The sequence below is a fragment of the Narcine bancroftii genome, chromosome 9 (assembly GCF_036971445.1).
Source record: "Narcine bancroftii isolate sNarBan1 chromosome 9, sNarBan1.hap1, whole genome shotgun sequence".
Taxonomy (NCBI): Eukaryota; Metazoa; Chordata; class Chondrichthyes; order Torpediniformes; family Narcinidae; genus Narcine; species Narcine bancroftii.
The window spans coordinates 93,752,810-93,770,750 of NC_091477.1; the positions used below are offsets into that span (position 1 = coordinate 93,752,810).

General features: G+C 39.0%; 1 protein-coding gene across 1 annotated transcript in view; it reads left to right on the forward strand.

The window, feature by feature from the left end:
* veph1 (ventricular zone expressed PH domain-containing 1) overlaps positions 1-17,941 on the forward strand; it is a 175,587-nt gene that overhangs the window by 103,878 nt on the left and 53,768 nt on the right. Inside the window, 4 exon segments of the mRNA XM_069899101.1 lie at positions 3,297-3,378; positions 3,464-3,533; positions 3,535-3,594; positions 10,454-10,467. Of these exon segments, the coding sequence (XP_069755202.1) occupies positions 3,297-3,378; positions 3,464-3,533; positions 3,535-3,594; positions 10,454-10,467 (226 nt within the window).

Sequence of the window (17,941 nt, forward strand, 5' to 3'; positions counted from 1 at the left end):
GATTGATAAACATAGATCCGACCACACCATTTGATGATCAGTTGAGCACTCAGCCCCATGCTTAACTCTGGTGATATGAACATCAGAAATGTTTTGTTATTGGGAGATGACGTAGCCAATGAGATGTCAGCTTTTAGATTGTGGATGCATCCATGTGCATTTGAGCTAGTTTGGCAATCTGAACACTGTTAGTAATGCACAGTTTGAATTCTGTGCACATCGAGAGAAGCAGTAGACTGTTACCGTTACCGTTGCCAATCCCTTGGCGTCCGATCACACCAGGCCACATAGTGGACTCCTTGCCAACCTGACCATTAAAGTCTCCCAGCAACAGCAGCTTATCGGAAGATGCCAATGCCATTGCTTTCAGTGTTATAATCTCTTTAGCAATGAGTCAATCTAAAGTTACTGCTCTTCAAGTCCTTTACATTCCCTGTTTGAATCCTACAAGTTTCCATCAGCTCACTGTGTCTGCTTGAAGAGTGAATGGTCCTTGCTAAGAAAGAGAACTTGATATCACTGCTGCTTTTTGATCTCTTTTGGGACAAGATAATATTGGTGATGATAAATTCTTTCTCCTTGTACAATATATCAGATTTTGAAGGAAAATTAACTAAAAATTCAGATGATGAAACTATTAGGTAGGTTTTCAATCCCCAAGGTGAGAGGCTGGTGGTGTGGGAGTTGTTTCTTAAATTGATAGTTCTACAAATCCTGACCTTCGGCTGCTGCAGACAAGACCATATTTGATGTAATCACTGGAGGTCCAGGAAATATTCCGGTAATCCACTGTTTACAATGGGGGTCCATAGTATTTACATTTAATTGAATCTTAATTCTTTATGCCTAGAAATTATTTGAATGCAATGGCAATGCTCAGGGGTCCAGGAACAATACTTTTTAACATGGATGAGGAGAAGCAGGAGTGTTTCCTTCCACTACACCAGACCCCAAGTTCCATGCTCCCATTATTTTAAAATGCCAGCAATCATCCACTGTGGTCCCTAGTTTGGCTCTCCACCTGGTTTGCTAATAATCAGGAAACAAACAAAAAAAAGTATAAGTAATCTTGAAAAATTACATAATAACCATTGCCTGCATAAAAAATAAAAAGTAAATTTGACCTTCTGTGAACCAAAGTTATTGACAACTGATTTCTTTATATTTTTGCATATGTTTGTTAGAGATTGATTTGCTGGGATTACTCAAGAAGCCGTTATAATTATTGCAGCAGTGAAGGTGCAGCAAAGAAGAGGTACAAGAAGTGCTTAAAGAAATCTCTTGGTGCCTGCCACATTGACCACCGCCAGTGGGCTGATCTCGCCTCCAACCATGCATCTTGGCACTTCACAGTTCGGCGGGCAGCAACCTCCTTTGAAGAAGACCGCAGAGCCCACTTCACTGACAAAAGACAAAGGAGGAAAAACCCAACACCCAACCCCAACCAACCAATTTTCCCTTGCAACCACTGCAACCGTGCCTGCCTGTTCCACATCGGACTTGTCAGTCATCAACGAGCCTGCAGCAGACGTGGACATACCCCTCCATAATTCTTCGTCCGCGAAGCCAAGCCAAAGAAAAATAAGAATGTCAGTAATATAGTCGGTGAAATAGCTAAGTTTTGTCAATTTACTGTTTTTTTTAAACTTTAAATTTCAAGTGTTGGCGAGCAAAGTTTGTAGCCTTCAATGAAGTGTATTTTGCATTTTATTTATTTTTTATCAAGCCACTTTCTTGTACATGAAATATATCTTTCTTTCTTTGGCTTGGCTTCGCGGACGAAGATTTATGGAGGGGGTATAAAGTCCACGTCAGCTGCAGGCTCGTTTGTGGCTGACCAGTCCGATGCGGGACAGGCAGACACGATTGCAGCGGTTGCAAGGGAAAATTGGTTGGTTGGGGTTGGGTGTTGGGTTTTTCCTCCTTTGCCTTTTGTCAGTGAGGTGGGCTCTGCGGTCTTCTTCAAAGGAGGCTGCTGCCCGCCAAACTGTGAGGCGCCAAGATGCACGGTTTGAGGCGTTATCAGCCCACTGGCGGTGGTCAATGTGGCAGGCACCAAGAGATTTCTTTAGGCAGTCCTTGTACCTTTTCTTTGGTGCACCTCTGTCACGGTGGCCAGTGGAGAGCTCGCCATATAATACGATCTTGGGAAGGCGATGGTCCTCCATTCTGGAGACGTGACCATGCAGGAAAGGGCTTTGGCAAATACTAGAGCGCATCGGATGTCCCCCAAAGTTCCTCAACATGATTATCCAACTGCACGAAAACCAACAAGGTCGGGTCAGATACAGCAATGAGCTCTCTGAACCCTTCTCTATTACATGAAATATATACATATATATCAAATGCATGCATACTGTTTTTTATTCTAACATTGTTGTATGTTTTCCTGATAAACTCAATGTTAACCATGTTAAACTCAATGTTATGTTCCCTTGATTTTTATATCTATAATGTTAAATATTGAATATCAAGTATTGAAACACAGTGATTGCATTCAGAATCAGGATTTATTGTCATGAACAAGTCATGGAATTCGGTGTTTTATGGCAGCATCTGCAAAAGTACATATTGTAACCATCTTACAACATTACTATAAAAATATAATAATAATAATGTGCAAAAAATAAGGCAGTGTCTTTGGTTCATTGATTATTCAGGAATCTGATGGCAGTGAGAAAGAAGCTGTCCTTGTGCTGTAAAGTGCTTGTCTTTAAGTTCCCGATGGCAGTACAGTGAAGAGGGGATGGCCTGAGTGGTGGGGATCTTTGAGGATAGAAGCTGCTTGCATTTTTTTAAGTAACTGCCTCATGTAGATGCCCTCGATGGAATGAAGTGTTATGCCTGTGATGTTGCAGGCCGAGTTAACAACCCTCTGGAGTTTATTCTTGTCCTCAGAGTTGGTGTCTCCATTCCAAGCAGTGATGCAACCAGCCAGAATGCTCTCCATGGTACACCTGTAGAAGTTTTTGAGAGTTTACGGTGACCTACCAAATCTCCTCAGGCACCTCACAAAGTTGATCTTGGCTGTTTTTCTATTTCTGCTTAAACAAATTTATTGAATTTAATTATCATCTCCTTGCTCTGGCTAAATCACAAAGAGAATGACAGATGAATCATAGAGGCTTAACTGGGAAGTTTACACTAATCAATCTCCACTCATCTGCTTTATGCTCTTCCATTAAACAATAATTAGGCCATTCCTATTTACTTAATTCTGTAAAGGTTATTTTCTGACTAAAAAGCTGAAACTGTTCCAAAAATTATAATAAATCATTATCTCTTATTTTTCTTAGGAAAAGGCAAGGAGCTGCCTGGTTTATTTGGTGACTCAACTACCAAATGTGGAACACTGTTATCATCATATCTAGCTCAGAAGTCCCTTAGTTGGCATGGACATTGGGCCAAAGAGCCTGTTTCTATGCTGTACACCTCTATGAATTTATGAATATCGTGTTACTAGAAATTAAAACCATCACTGACAAATTTGACAACATACTAGGAGCTCAGAGTCAAGACATTTACTGCATGAGTATCAGCAACTGCCAAACTTCTTGTCAAGCATCTAGAGAAAGACATAACTGGAAATAGAAGGTAACATTATTCTAAAGAGAGCAAGAGAGAGAGAGAATATGGGCATATGTATCTGAATTTTGTCACTTGGCTGTTTGCTTTGTGTCTCACCATGGAAATGCAATGGATGTTGTGAATGAATTATATTTGATCAGGAGAAACAAATGTATTGAAATTCATGCTATAAATACACTTCCTGCCACAAGGAAAAAGATATGTAATCACAATACAGCTCAGAGTTAAGTGGTCAATTTACTGAGTGGTGGCTCAATTCCACAATTGTTCAAACCAACTGACACTGCACTTGAAAGTTCTTAACCCCTCTCAGTGTATACTTTATAGTTTTCTTCTCAGAACTATCTGACTTATTAAGAGTTTGCTGATAAATTATTGTGGTGCCCTGATTGTTTTCGCACCTCAATGATGAAATTGTTCTGAAGACTCATCTTTCTGAGCCTTGTGATGTTTGCACAAATCTGTTATCTATCCAAGGCTCAATCCTGATATGTCTACACTTCTTTTCAGTTATTTGGAGCTGTTCTTCATATCCTCCATTAGTTAAGTTAGTAAGTTCAATTCTCCACCTGAGGATCTTATCATTTTTGATTTTGCCCCTTTGGTTATTATTAAACATGAATATGATCGCTCGTTGGTCTGTGAGGAGATTAACCGTTTCTCAGTGACACTAAGATTGGAGGTGTTGTGGACAGTGAAGAAGGTTTTCAAAGCTTGAAGTGGGATCTGGACCAGCTGGAAAAATGGGCTAAAAAATGGCAGATGGAATTTAATGCAGACAAGTATGAGGTGTTGCATTTTGGAAGGACAAACCTAGGAGGGACGTACACGGTAAATGGTAGGGTACTGAGGACTGCAGTAGAACAGAGGGATTTGGGAATACAGATACGTAATTCCCTGAAAGTGGTGTCACAAGTGAATAGGGTTGTAAAGTGAACTTTTGGCGTATTGGCCTTCATGAATCAAAGTACTGAGTATAGGAGATGGGATGTTATGTTAAAGTTGTATAAGACATTGATGAGGCCAAATTTGGAGTAGTTTTGGTTACATGGCTACAGGAAAATACCAATAAGATAGAAAGAGTGCAGAGAAGATTTACTGGGTGTTGCCCAGACTTCAAGAACTGAGTTACAGGGAGAGGTTAAACAGGTTAGGACTCTATTCTCTGGAATGAAGAAGAATGAGGGGAGATTTGATGGAACTATTTAAAATTATGAGTGGGATAGAGTAAATATAGATAGGCTCTTTCCATTGAGGGTAGGTGAGATACAAACCAGAGAACATGAGTTAAGAGCGAAAGGGGAAATGTTTAGGGGGAACATGAGGAGGTCCTTCTTCACGCAGAGAGTAGTGGAGGTGCAGAACGAACTTCCAGCTGAAGTGGTGAATGGGGGGTCAATTTTGACATTTAAGAGAATTTGGACAGGTACATGGATCGGAGGGCTATGGATTGGGTTCAGGTCAGTGAGACTAGGCAAAAAAAGGGTTCAGCACAAATTAGAAGGGCCGAAGAGATCTGTTTTTGTGCTGAAGTGTTCTATGGTTCTAATATGTCTGCATCATTATGTGATTAAACATGTTACATTCAATAAAAGTTAATTTATTTCTTCTCCAACTTCTTACATGATACAGCAAATCTGAAATTATCTTTGTGTTCATCTTAAAATTTTCTATCATAATCTCCAGTTTTTATCAGGAAGCAAACCTTTTGAGAAAAAAATGTTGTCCAATGTTTCCTTGTGATAAGACTTCCTTAATCCTGGACTCATACCCACTGATTATACAACACCAACTTTTTGGCCCTCGAATTGCCTGCTGCTATTGCATGCTGGCATTCAGTGATTTGTATACAAGTTTATCCAAGTTATTTTGAAAACAAATTTATTCTGCAATTCTTTGATAAAGGTTTAGTCTTGTTGATTTTGGTGTGTGTATTTTTTTTTAAATGTTACATTTGATCGTTCTGCCAGGAAACTTTACCATCCCTCAAAGATAACTATTCTATTCTTTAAGAATTGTTGCTGTATTTAAATGAAAATATTGTCTTTATTTTTCCTGATCAATTTACCCTTCATCTCCTGATTTCTGTATTTGTGCAATTTTTGTCTTTGAATCCATTGAAATCCAGTTTACATTTTCTTCTCATTGTATTAATTTCACAATCCCATGGTCTAGTGAAGAAGGTAAATTACTGATTGGCACAGTCACCCCCATTTCCTTGATGTGTCATTATCTTCTCGCACTTTCAATGACTTATCACACAAAACAGTCTAACTGTTCAATGGAAAGTCTTGTCAACAGCAGGTATTATTGGATTATCTTCCACAACTGATTTTGTCACAACACAATTATTTGTTGGATTGGCCCAGAATTCATCAGCACATTTGTATGGATTACTTCAATCATTTATTGTGCATTAGCAGTTTGTTATGATATTTGGTGCTGTCTCAGATGAGGGTGTATGCAGAACTGTAAGGATACACGAGTGAGAAGAAGATGAAAGGACTGGGTCTGAGAGATTATCTGAAGAAGATTGTGAAAACAGCAAGAATGTTTCTACTTATGAAGAGATGAGCTTGTTGAGAGGTTCTGAGGAAGATTGACAGAGTTGTAGATTCATAGAGCCCTTCAGCCCAACTCATCCATGATGAACAAGTTGGCATTCGTGGCTAGTCCCATTGGTGTGCATTTGGATCATAGTTTTTGAAACCCTTTCCATCCATATATCTGTCCAAATATCTTTTGAAAGTAAAAAAAAAGTATGTGCTTCTATTGTCTTCATTTAACAGCATGTTTAGATGCAGACTACCTTCTGACTTGGAAAAGTTCCCCCTCCAATTATTTTTTAATCACTCCCTCTGCCACCTAACCCCATGACTGCAAAGTTCAAGAATCACGTACACTGAGAAAAAAGCTGTGAGCATTCTCCTTATCCATGTCCTTCATGATATCGGAAAGCTTGATAAATTTACCCCTCATCCTCCTTCACTCCATGGAATTGAGAACCAGCTTCTCCCTATAACTTGCCCTCAAGTTCCAGTAGCACACTGGTGAATTTCTTATCTGCCCTTCCCTACTTAACTGCATCATTCCCGTACTACCAGAACTGCACACAGTACTCCAAGTGTTATCTCACCAATGAACATCTGGAATGCTCTATTATTTATTGAGACACTGGAACTGGGCAATTCATTCAAAATAAGCAGTTGGCTATTTCAAACTGAAAGTAAGAAAAATCTGTTTCCCTTGAAGATCTCCAAGTACTGAATATATTCAAGGTGGAAGGCAATGAATTTTGGACACATGAGTTTTCTGCCCTCCTCTCTCTCTCTCTCTCTCTCTCTCTCTCTCTCTCTCTCTCTCTCTCTCTCTCTCTCTCTCTCTCTCTCTCTCTCTCTCTCTCTCTTCCCCCCCCCCCTCTCTCATTAGAGATAAATATTTCAAAATGTCACAAGTAACAGTGGTCCCAACACCAATCCCTGCAAAACACCATCGGTTATGGATCTACATCCAGAATAACATTCTTGCACCACTACCCTCTGATTTGCTTTATATGCAAGCCAAATCCAAACTATCAATTCATCATGGAACCTTTGCAACTTTACTTTCTGTATCATCTTGCTATGAACAACTAAGGAGCTGATTGGACTTTAGAAGGAGAAAACCAGAGGCTTATGATCCAGTAATGATTGGGGGACCAGAGGTGGAGAGGTGAGCAAATTTAAATTCCTGGGAGTCACTATTTCAGAGGACTTTTCCTGGACGAAACGCAAGAATGTCATCTTGAAGAAAACATGTCAGCCCCTCTACATCCTCAGGAGTTTGTGGAGGTTTGGCATGAAAACCTTGGCAAATTTCTACATATGTGTTGTGGAAAATGTGCTAATCATCTGCATTACAGCTTGGTATGGGGACACCAAAACCTCTGAGCAGAAAGTTAGTGGATACAGCCCAGTACACCACAGGCAAAACTCTCCTCACCATCAAGAAAATCTACATGGAACACTGCTGTTGGAAAGCAGCAGCAATCATCATGGCTCCACACCACCCAGGACGTGATCTGTTCTCACTGCAGCTATCAAGAAAGAGGTAGAGGTGGCACGTGACTTTTACCACCAGACTCCAACAACAAACTCAAACACGCATTTAATGACTCAAACTTAGCACATTATTTATTATTGAATATTTATTTGCTGTATTGCATAGTCAGTTTGTTTGCATTCCTTACTTTATTTACATTTCTCTGTTTTATATACATATCTTTTTATGAGTACAGTTTTTTGCACTATTGAAATTCTATCTGGTCTGCAGGAAAAAGAATCTCAGGGTTGTATGTGATGTTATGTATGTATTCTGATAATAAATCTGAACTTTGAACTTGCAAAATGTCTTATCAATGTCCATATGAACAACACCCATTATCCTACCCTCATCAACCACTTTTATCAATTCTTTAAAAAAAAACAATCAATTTTATAAAATGTAACCTCCCAGATATAGAGTCACGTTGGCTTATGAATCTGTGCATAAATCTTCTACATTAGCTTCCCTACCACAAATGTGAGGCTCACTGGCCTATAATTTCCATTCCTTCTCCCTCTGTTCTTCACAGTCTCCATCCCACCTACCACCTCTCCACTCCTGGCTCCACAGTTGAGCATGCACCAAGGCCTATTTGTGCTTCTGTTCCTTACAATTAATATCAGACAAGGGAAAACAAAATTTCATCAAGTTTGTCACCCTCAATCAATGGAAAATATTTATTTTCTGCACTGAAATGTGAACCATTTTGGACTATGCTCACACTATTTGATAGCTTCACACCTCAGGATATAAAATGACAACTTCCACATTCAATTCAGAAGGCTAGTGTATCATCAGACCATTTTTTAATGCAATCAACGTAACAGGAAGTCTAATTTAATAAAAAACAATTAATTCATTGTGTTTGTTTCAGGGGAAAAAAAGCAGGATTTTTGTTTAACAGATGCATGACTCATGCCTAGTGGGGATGCTAAAGTAAAATAAATTACTTGTGAATAGGACGTTGTAACTCTTGTGCCTTGGCACGCTTTGTTTATCAAGGAACTTGCAGACCCTATTATACATATGCTGAATGCACTGTCTTTCATTTATAGAAATTCTTTGATATTTACCTCAAAAATTAAGGAACAATTTCCCAATTGTTCATCGTTCAGTGTGTTCAGTAGTCTTCAAGGAGCAAAATAATTGAGAATGGAAAGGAATCGTTAGCATCATTTGTGGGTCCTTGTCTTTTGATTCATAATAGACAGAGAAATATACTAATTATTAGTTACTGCTTTTTAAAGAATCCCACATTAATAGGAATTTGCAAAGCTATCTGGAATTAGAGGTTTTTTATAGATTAATTGATTTAAAGTATTTCCACTGTATGGTGCAGAGAAAGCAAGACCAGTAAGTTCCCTATATAACCATATAACAATTACAGCAAAGAAACAGGCCAGTTCGGCCAAACATCTTCTCCCACCTAGTCCCATTGACCTGCACCCAGCCCATAACCTTCCATGCCTCTCTTGTCCATATATCTATCCAACTTATCCTTAAATATTAAAATCGGGCCCGCATCTACCACTTTGGCCAGAAACTCATTCCACATACCCACCACCCTCTGAGTGAAGAAATTCCCCCTCATGTTTCCCCTAAACTTTTGTCCCTTCAATTTCAATCCATATCCTCTTGTTTGAATTTCCCCCACTCTCAATGGAAAAATCCTATCCACATTTATTCTATCTGTCCCCCTCATAATTTTAAATACCTCTATCAAATCACCTCTCAATCTTCTATGCTATGCTCCAGGGATTAAAGTCCTAGCCAGTTTAACCTTTTCTTGTAACTCAAACACTGAAACACAGGCAACATTCTTGTAAATTTTCTCTGCATTCTCTCTATTTTGTTGATATTTTTCCTATAATTTGGTGACCAAAACTGCACACAATATTCCAAATTTGGCTTTCCCAATGCCCTATACAACTTCAACATGACATTCCAGCTCCTGTACTCAATACTCTGATTTATGAAGGCCAACATACCAAAAGCTTTCTTCACCACCCTATCTGTACGTGACTCCACTTTCAGGGAATTATGTACCAGAATTCCTAAATCCCCTTTGTTCTACTGCACTCCTTGATTGTCTACCATTTAATTTGTATGACCTTTGCTGATCCGTCCTACCAAAATGTAGCACCTCACAATTATCAGTGTTAAACTCCATCTGCCATCTTTCTGCCCATTCTTCTAATTGGCCTATATCCCACTGTAAGCTTTGATAAGCTTATTCACTCTCCGCATCACCACCAATCAATATTTCCCTCATTATTCTAAGTGTATTGCATTTATTTACTAAATCTGGCAGTGTCTTCTGGAAAGAGTTCATTTTCTGAACCACATTATTATTTAATGTACCCGGTAATTAAAAAAAATGAATTAATGAATTGCAGAAAGGTGGATCATAACCAAAAAAATTATACCTCAGTGCTATCCAAAATCAGATAATTAGCCAGTGCTATTGATTGAGAATTAGTGTCTTAAATTTATAGTGCCAACAATTGCATTTTGAAGATGTGATCTAAAAAAAATCTTTATATAGGTTGAAAGATTTAGATACAATGTGGCATTGATTATATTACAATATTAATATGCATCTTTACAGAGGATGAGGGCTAAAATGGTACATTGTATTAAAAGTATTTGCAATTGCATGCAAGGGGAATTTATCCTATGAGTAGGGTGGCTATTCCAAAAGGAGGTCATATGTTACCATATGTATACAGTGTTTTTGCAATACCGTTTAAACCTCTCAAAAATATTTTTTTTATTTAAACAGACTGGAAATTTATGGTAAGCTATGACCATGCCCTCCTTTTGGAACAGCCACCCTAACTATGAGGCTAGGCTTGCATCTGTTGAGAGTTTATAAAAATGAAAAGAGACAATTAAAACAGATATGATTCTGAGTTTGTCTTGGCAGTAAAGATGTGAAGTGATACACTTTTGTGGGAGAATCTAGAACTAGATTCATTGTTTTAAAATAAATGTTTATCTGTTTAAGACTGAAATTAGTCAAAAGATCATATCTGGAACTCTCTTCCTCAAGAGCAGTTAAAACAAAATCTTTGACTTTATAAGACAAGTAGTGAGACTCTTGATAAATAAGGAAGTGAAAGGTTACAGCAGGTAGAGAGGAATGTGAAGCTAAAAAATCATAACCTTATGAAGTAGCTTAGCGGGCCTAGGTAGTAATTCTTGGGCCTGCTTGTAGTAGTAAATGTATGTTGTAGTAAACCATTGCTTCAAAATGCTGCTGAAATTGTGGCCCTACTGCAATTGCAAATTAGGGAGATCCAATCAATTCCTATTAACATCATGTAATTTTTTTTTTTTTTTTTTTTGCACTGCCAATAAGTGTTAATTCTGCCTAGCCCACAGGAAAAAGAATCTCAAGGTGTATATGATGTCATGTATGTACTCTGACAATAAATCTGAATCTAACTAATGGACAAGTTTTTCTATTTGCTGTCCTATTGGAAATAAAGTGATACAATGTTTTGCTGTATAAGTAGACAGTCATGTGACCAATTTGAAAGTTCACTTAAACTGTGCAGACCTGATACGTTTATTATGATGAAGGATGAGGCATCTTATAGAGTTGTACAGCATAGAAACAGACACTTCAACATACTCTCTCCATGCCCCCACCATTCCTATCTATTACTAATCCCACTTGCTTGCATTAATTCAATTCCTACTATGCTTTGCTCACCCAAGTATCAGTTCAGATGTTTCTTAAATGTTGCATCACCTCTGGTACCAACAATCCTTGTGTGAAAAGTTTACTCCTCAGATTATGACAGAGTAAATGCAAGCTCTGAGGTTTAGGTGAGATAAAAACTAGAAGATGTGGTTTAAGAGTGAAGGTGGAAAAGTTTGCAGGAAACATCCAGGAGAACTTCTTTATGCAGAGTGGTGGGAGAGTGGAATAAGCTGCCAGTTGAATTGGTAAATGCAGGCTCAATTTTGATAATTGAGTAAAATCTGGACAGGTACGTGGTTGGGAGGGGTATGGAGTGATATTGTCTGGGTGCAGGTCAATGGGATAGTAGAAAATAGTTTGGCACAGATTGAAGGTCTGTAGAGCCTGTTTCTGTGCTGTAGTGTTCCATGGTTCTACTCTCTTAAACCTCTTCATTCTCACTTAAACCTATGCCCTCTAGTTTTAGACTCTCCTGCCATGAGAAATAGGTCCTGACTACTCTATCTATTGCCTCACACTTTTGTGGATCTCTAACAGCTATATTACACCCCATCTCCTGTACTCAATTCCTCAACCAATGAAGGTAAGCTTGCCAGATGCATTCCTTGCCATCCTGATTACCTGTGCTCCCATTTTCAGAGAACTATGTGTGCACACAAGGTCCAAACACACTCAGGCCCTATCAACCCATGACTGTCTCTCAGAACTCCTTCCAATAATTTACCCACTACTGATATCCATATTACCAGCCTATAATTACCTGGTTTATTTTTGGAGCCTTTTTTAAATAATAGGATAACTTAAACTACCTTTCAATCCTCTGGGACCTCACCTGTGGACAAGAACATTTTGAATATATCAGCCAGGGACCCTGAAATTTCTACACTAGTCTTCCTCAAGGTCAGAGGGGATATTGATCTACATCCTGTTGTAATCTTTGACAACCTTCTTTGCTCTTCACTGTACCACCAATTTTGGTGCCATCTGCAAAGTTGTTAATTATTCAACCTACATTCTCAGCCAAATAGTTAATGTATAGAGTGCCCTCCATAATGTTAGGGACAAAGACACTTCTTTACTTTATTTGCCCATGTGCTCCACAGTTTTACATTTGTAATCAAACAATTTATATGTGATTAAACTGCACATTCCAGATTTAATTCTATTATTTGTATATGTTTTGGTTTGACCATACAGAAATTACAGCATTTTTTAATACATAGTTTCCTCATTTCAGGGTACCATAATTTAGACCTGCAGCATGGTAACAAGCCATTTCGGCCCACGAGCCAGTGCCACCCAATTAGCCCACAACCCCCGGCACATTTCAAATGATGGGAAGAACCGGAGCCTCCAGGGAAAACCCATGAAGACACATGAAGAAAGGACAAACAACCTTACAGACAATGCAAGATTTGAATCTCGGTCCTGATCACTGGTGCTATAAAAATGTTGCACTAACTGCTATGCTAACTGTGCTGCCCTATAGTTTGGGATATTTTGCTTTACAGGTGTCTGAAATTTCTCAGGTTTGTTAATTGCTTCATTGGTGCAGGTATAAGAGAGCTAGGCTTGCTTTTCAGCCTTTGATCAGCTTTGGAGTCTGTAGTTGCCATTTTTCAAAAAGAGGACCTGTGTTGTGCCAATGAAAGGCAAAGAAGCCATTATGAGGCTGAAAAACAAGAATAAAACAGTAAGAGACATAGCCCAAACATTAGGATGACCAAAATAAACTGTTTGGAACATCATTAAAAAGAAAGAGCGAACTGGTGAGCTCAGTCATCACAAAGGGACTGGAAGGCCAAGGAAGAAACATGTTGGTAGAGGTGTCATGGCTTGGGCATGTATGGCTGCCTCAGGGATTGGTGCACTTATCTTCATTGATGGTGTAACTACTGATGCCATTGGCAAAATTAATTCTGAGGTGGAAAGAAGCATCTTATTTGCTCAAGTTCGAGCAAATGTCTCCAAACTCATTGGTTGGCACTTCATCCAAAAGCAAGACAATTGATCCCAAAGATACTGCTAAAGAAAGAAAGAAGTTTTTCAAAGCTAAAAACTGGAAGACTTTTGAATGGCTAGTCAGTCACCTGATCTAAATCTAATTGAGCATGGCTTCCATATGCTGAAGAGAAAACTTAAGGGGGCAAGCCTCTAAAACAAGCAGGAGTTGAAGATGGCTGCAGTAGAGGCCTGGCAGAGCATCACCAGAGAGGATGCTCAGCACCTCTTCAAGCATTCACTGCATGCAAGAGACATGCAACAAAGTACTAAACATGATTACTTTAGTGTATACCATTGCTATGTCCCAAATATTATGATGCCCTGAAATGAGGAACTATGTATTAAAAAATGCTGTAATTTTAATATGGTCAAACCAAAATATACATAAACAACCTTTAATAAAATCTGGAATGTGCACTTTAATAAGATATGAATTGTTTGTTTCCAAATTTAAATCTGTGAAGCACAGGAGCAAATAAAGGAAAAATAAATGTCTTTTTCCTAAACATTATGGAGGGCACAGTATTACAAATTGTTACCTGTAATTGCAGAATCTGGTACCTTGAATGGGCTCGATGATTAACATACCAAACAATCACAGACATCAGTGATTTTCAAACTGCCCCCCTCAACTCCCATTCCACCTTAACCAATTCCTATGCCATAAGTTCTCTGTGATTGGTAAGGATTGTATATGAGTGGGAAGGAAAGGTTGAGAACCACTGCAATATTTTGAAATATTCTGCTTGACCCATTGTCATTGGCCAATTTCAAGATTCAAAATTCAATTTATTGTCATAGTAATTAAACAGTGTCGTATTATATGAAATTTATATATGCCTGCTGCAAGACAGACCCTATGGATTTACGAAACCGTGCACATAATGAATTATTTAAGTACGATTAAAACAGTGGTTTTCAAACCTATTTCTTTCCACTCACATACCACCTTAGGCAATCCTCTACTAATCACAGAGCACTTATGGCATAGGAATTGCTTAAGGTGGAATGTGAGTTTAGGGGGGGCAGTTTGAAAACACTGACTTACACGATTCACTTCATGTGCTTTGCTGATACAAGTGAAATGGAAACATGTCCCATGTAGACCACATTTGAACAATGGCCAGCCACACAATTGTGCCTCTATCTAAATTATTTGCGTAAATTTATAAGTTGAGAAACCAAATCCTCTCACAAATCACTCAGAATGTCACACAGCACAGAATGAAAACCCAACAGTACTCGAGTAATTGCAAATAATAGGGAAATAGTTGAGTTATTCTGTAAAATGATAGTTGATCTCTTCAAGTTAATTTCATAAGTTTTTAGCTGTAGATATCATATGTTCCCCGAGCAAACATGATTAGTTCATTCCACACCAAGAAATTCATTTTTATTTGTTTTCTTAGGAATGTGTAAAAACAATTGGACTTAAAAATGAAATGCCACCAGAGTTTATTTTCATTGATTTTTTCATAACATTTCAGTAGGGTGGTCATTTTGGGAATAGTTTTGCAGTCTCCTGAGGAAAAGTTGCCTCAAGTATACTAGTATTCCAGTGGTATATCATGGGCTGAGTCATTCTGGCTGAAGTTGTGAGCTCAGGTGCCAACCACTGGTATTTAGCCATATAAATGAAATGAATGCCAGATTTCCATGCACGCAACCAGAGCACTTATTGAATGATGGGAGAACATTTGTTTCTGTGCTCCATCAGTGAACTCCATTTGCTAAATTCACCAACCTTACTCGGGGAAATAACCACTCAAATTCCATGCAAGTCAATCTTGGCCTGCCAGAAAGAAGGCAAAAGGTTACTTAATTTAACATTTTTAATTGTTTTAATAGCTTATTAAAGCAGATTAAATTATTTCAGTTTTAATAAAATGCTGGACACTTTTAAAGATTTTTAAATTTGCAGCAGATTCAGCAAAAGTACAAGATCTGCCCCTAGGTTTGCATTTTAAAACCTGTTGGGGACATTCTTGGAACATTTAGGCAGATACTTGGACAGGCAAGGTTTGCAGGAATATTCCCCAAAAAGAGGCAAATGGGACCTGTTTGGATGAACATCCTGATGGGCTTGGACTGGTTCGACTGAAGTACCTATTTCCATGCTATTCAGTTAGTCCCCGGCTTACAACTTATGTGACTTGCAACCATCTGTACATACGACCGAAAAACAGTACTGTATAAATATTTTAAAGATAAAAATACATATAAATATAAAAATTACACTTTAAGGGTGAAAGTTGGGACCTATCTATGGAAAATAGTGCCTATGAAAGGGGTGGCCAACCTTCCATGAGAGCTGGTCTTGGTGGCTGCCATGTTGTATTCAATGAACAATAAAACTGATAAGTGAATTTCCCTTTCTAGATACATCTGGTCGGTCAGAACGGAACTTGGTCATAAATCGGGGACTACTGTACAGTTCTCTGACTCTATAATAAGACTCTACAACAATGATAGAGACTCAATCATTGAGAGATCGCCAACACACTGGAATCTCCAACCACGTTCCCCAACCCTGATCTGGCAGCCGAGGATGGCCAGTAACATCACCGTCTACATCTATCCCTGGTAAATACAAGTCCTCTGAGATGAAAGGCTGTGTTTCTGATGCCATCAAGATGCAGATGTATAATTTTTTTAAAAACTTTCTTAACATTGATAATTAGTTGAAATACAGAAATAAAGTATAACCCTTTTTTTTAAAGTCTTGAGATTAATGTAGAGATTTACTGAACTTAAGAAAGAATTGCTTCTTTAAATCCACAAGCAGAAATCAATAATAATTGAAACTATTGTTTGTAAATATATTGAACACTGATGTAATTTTCAAATTAAAAAAGAATAATGTAGTCTCAAATCTGGCACATTCCACTGATAAATTTGTGGTTTTTGTTTTGAACTCAATTCATTCAAATTATTACAAGACCATCTGACCCATATTAAGATACACTTCTGTCAAGAAATACAATCTACAGCTAATTTTCAAGCACTCTGATTTCTTAAAGAAGTTTGTAATTTAGAACAGAGCCGCTGAATAAAATCCCTGAACCAAATAACTTTTTGTCAATACTATATATAGTGTTACAGCTACCATAAAATTGCAGTCCACTTTCAAATCAATTAAACATTTCCAATTTCAGTTTCACTATGTCTGATCTTGGGCCAAATGTTTGTTCATTGGACAAGTCAGCTCCTCCAATTACAGTACTCATATCTGCAGCTCCTTTATCTTTGATGTCACCAGGCACTGAAGTATAATCAGACATGACATTCATTCCTGATTGGTCACCTACAGGGTGTTTTTTCATTGTTCCCTTGTGTTGGTCTTCAGCGCTTGACGTTCTGCTTTGCGGAAACTGCCAAAATGTTTGGCCTGGAAGTCAGCCTGAAGAAAACTGAGGTCCTCCATCAGCCAGCTCCCCACCATGACTACCAGACCCCCACATCTCCATCGGGCACACAAAACTCAAAACGGTCAACCAGTTTACCTATCTCGGCTGCACCATTTCATCAGATGCAAGGATCGACAATGAGATAGACAACAGACTCGCCAAGGCAAATAGAGCCTTTGGAAGACTACACAAAAGAGTCTGGAAAAACAACCAACTGAAAAACCTCACAAAGATAAGCGTATACAGAGCCGTTGTCATACCCACACTCCTGTTCGGCTCCGAATCATGGGTCCTCTACCGGCATCACCTACGGCTCCTAGAACGCTTCCACCAGCGTTGTCTCCGCTCCATCCTCAACATCCATTGGAGCGCTTTCATCCCTAACGTCAAAGTACTCGAGATGGCAGAGGTCGACAGCATCGAGTCCACGCTGCTGAAGATCCAGCTGCGCTGGGTGGGTCACGTCTCCAGAATGGAGGACCATCGCCTTCCCAAGATCGTGTTATATGGCGAGCTCTCCAATGGCCACCGTGACAGTGGTGCACCAAAGAAAAGGTACAAGGGCTGCCTAAAGAAATCTCTTGGTGCCTGCCACATTGACCACCGCCAGTGGGCTGATATCGCCTCAAACTGTGCATCTTGGCGCCTCACAGTTTGGCGGGCAGCAACCTCCTTTGAAGAAGACCGCAGAGCCCACCTCACTGACAAAAGGCAAAGGAGGAAAAACCCAACACCCAACCCCAACCAACCAATTTTCCCCTGCAGCCGCTGCAACCGTGTCTGCCTGTCCCGCATCGGACTTGTCAGCCACAAACGAGCCTGCAGCTGACGTGGACTTTTACCCCCTCCATAAATCTTCGTCCGTGAAGCCAAGCCAAAGAAAGAATGTGTTGGTCTGGACTGCTTGCTTCCAATGAGCACAATTTGTTTTTATTGGCTAACTTTCTCGATCTACTGTTCTCTTGCAAACTGCAAAGAATACAGTTTAGATTATAAATCACAAAAATCTATAGACACCATGACTGAAGTAAAAACACAAAATGCTGGAGAAGCTTAGCAGGTCAGTGTCTTTTATGAAGCAAAGGTAAAAATACATAACTGACGTTTCAGGCTAGAGCTCTTCATCAAGGTATGAGAAAATGCCAACAGG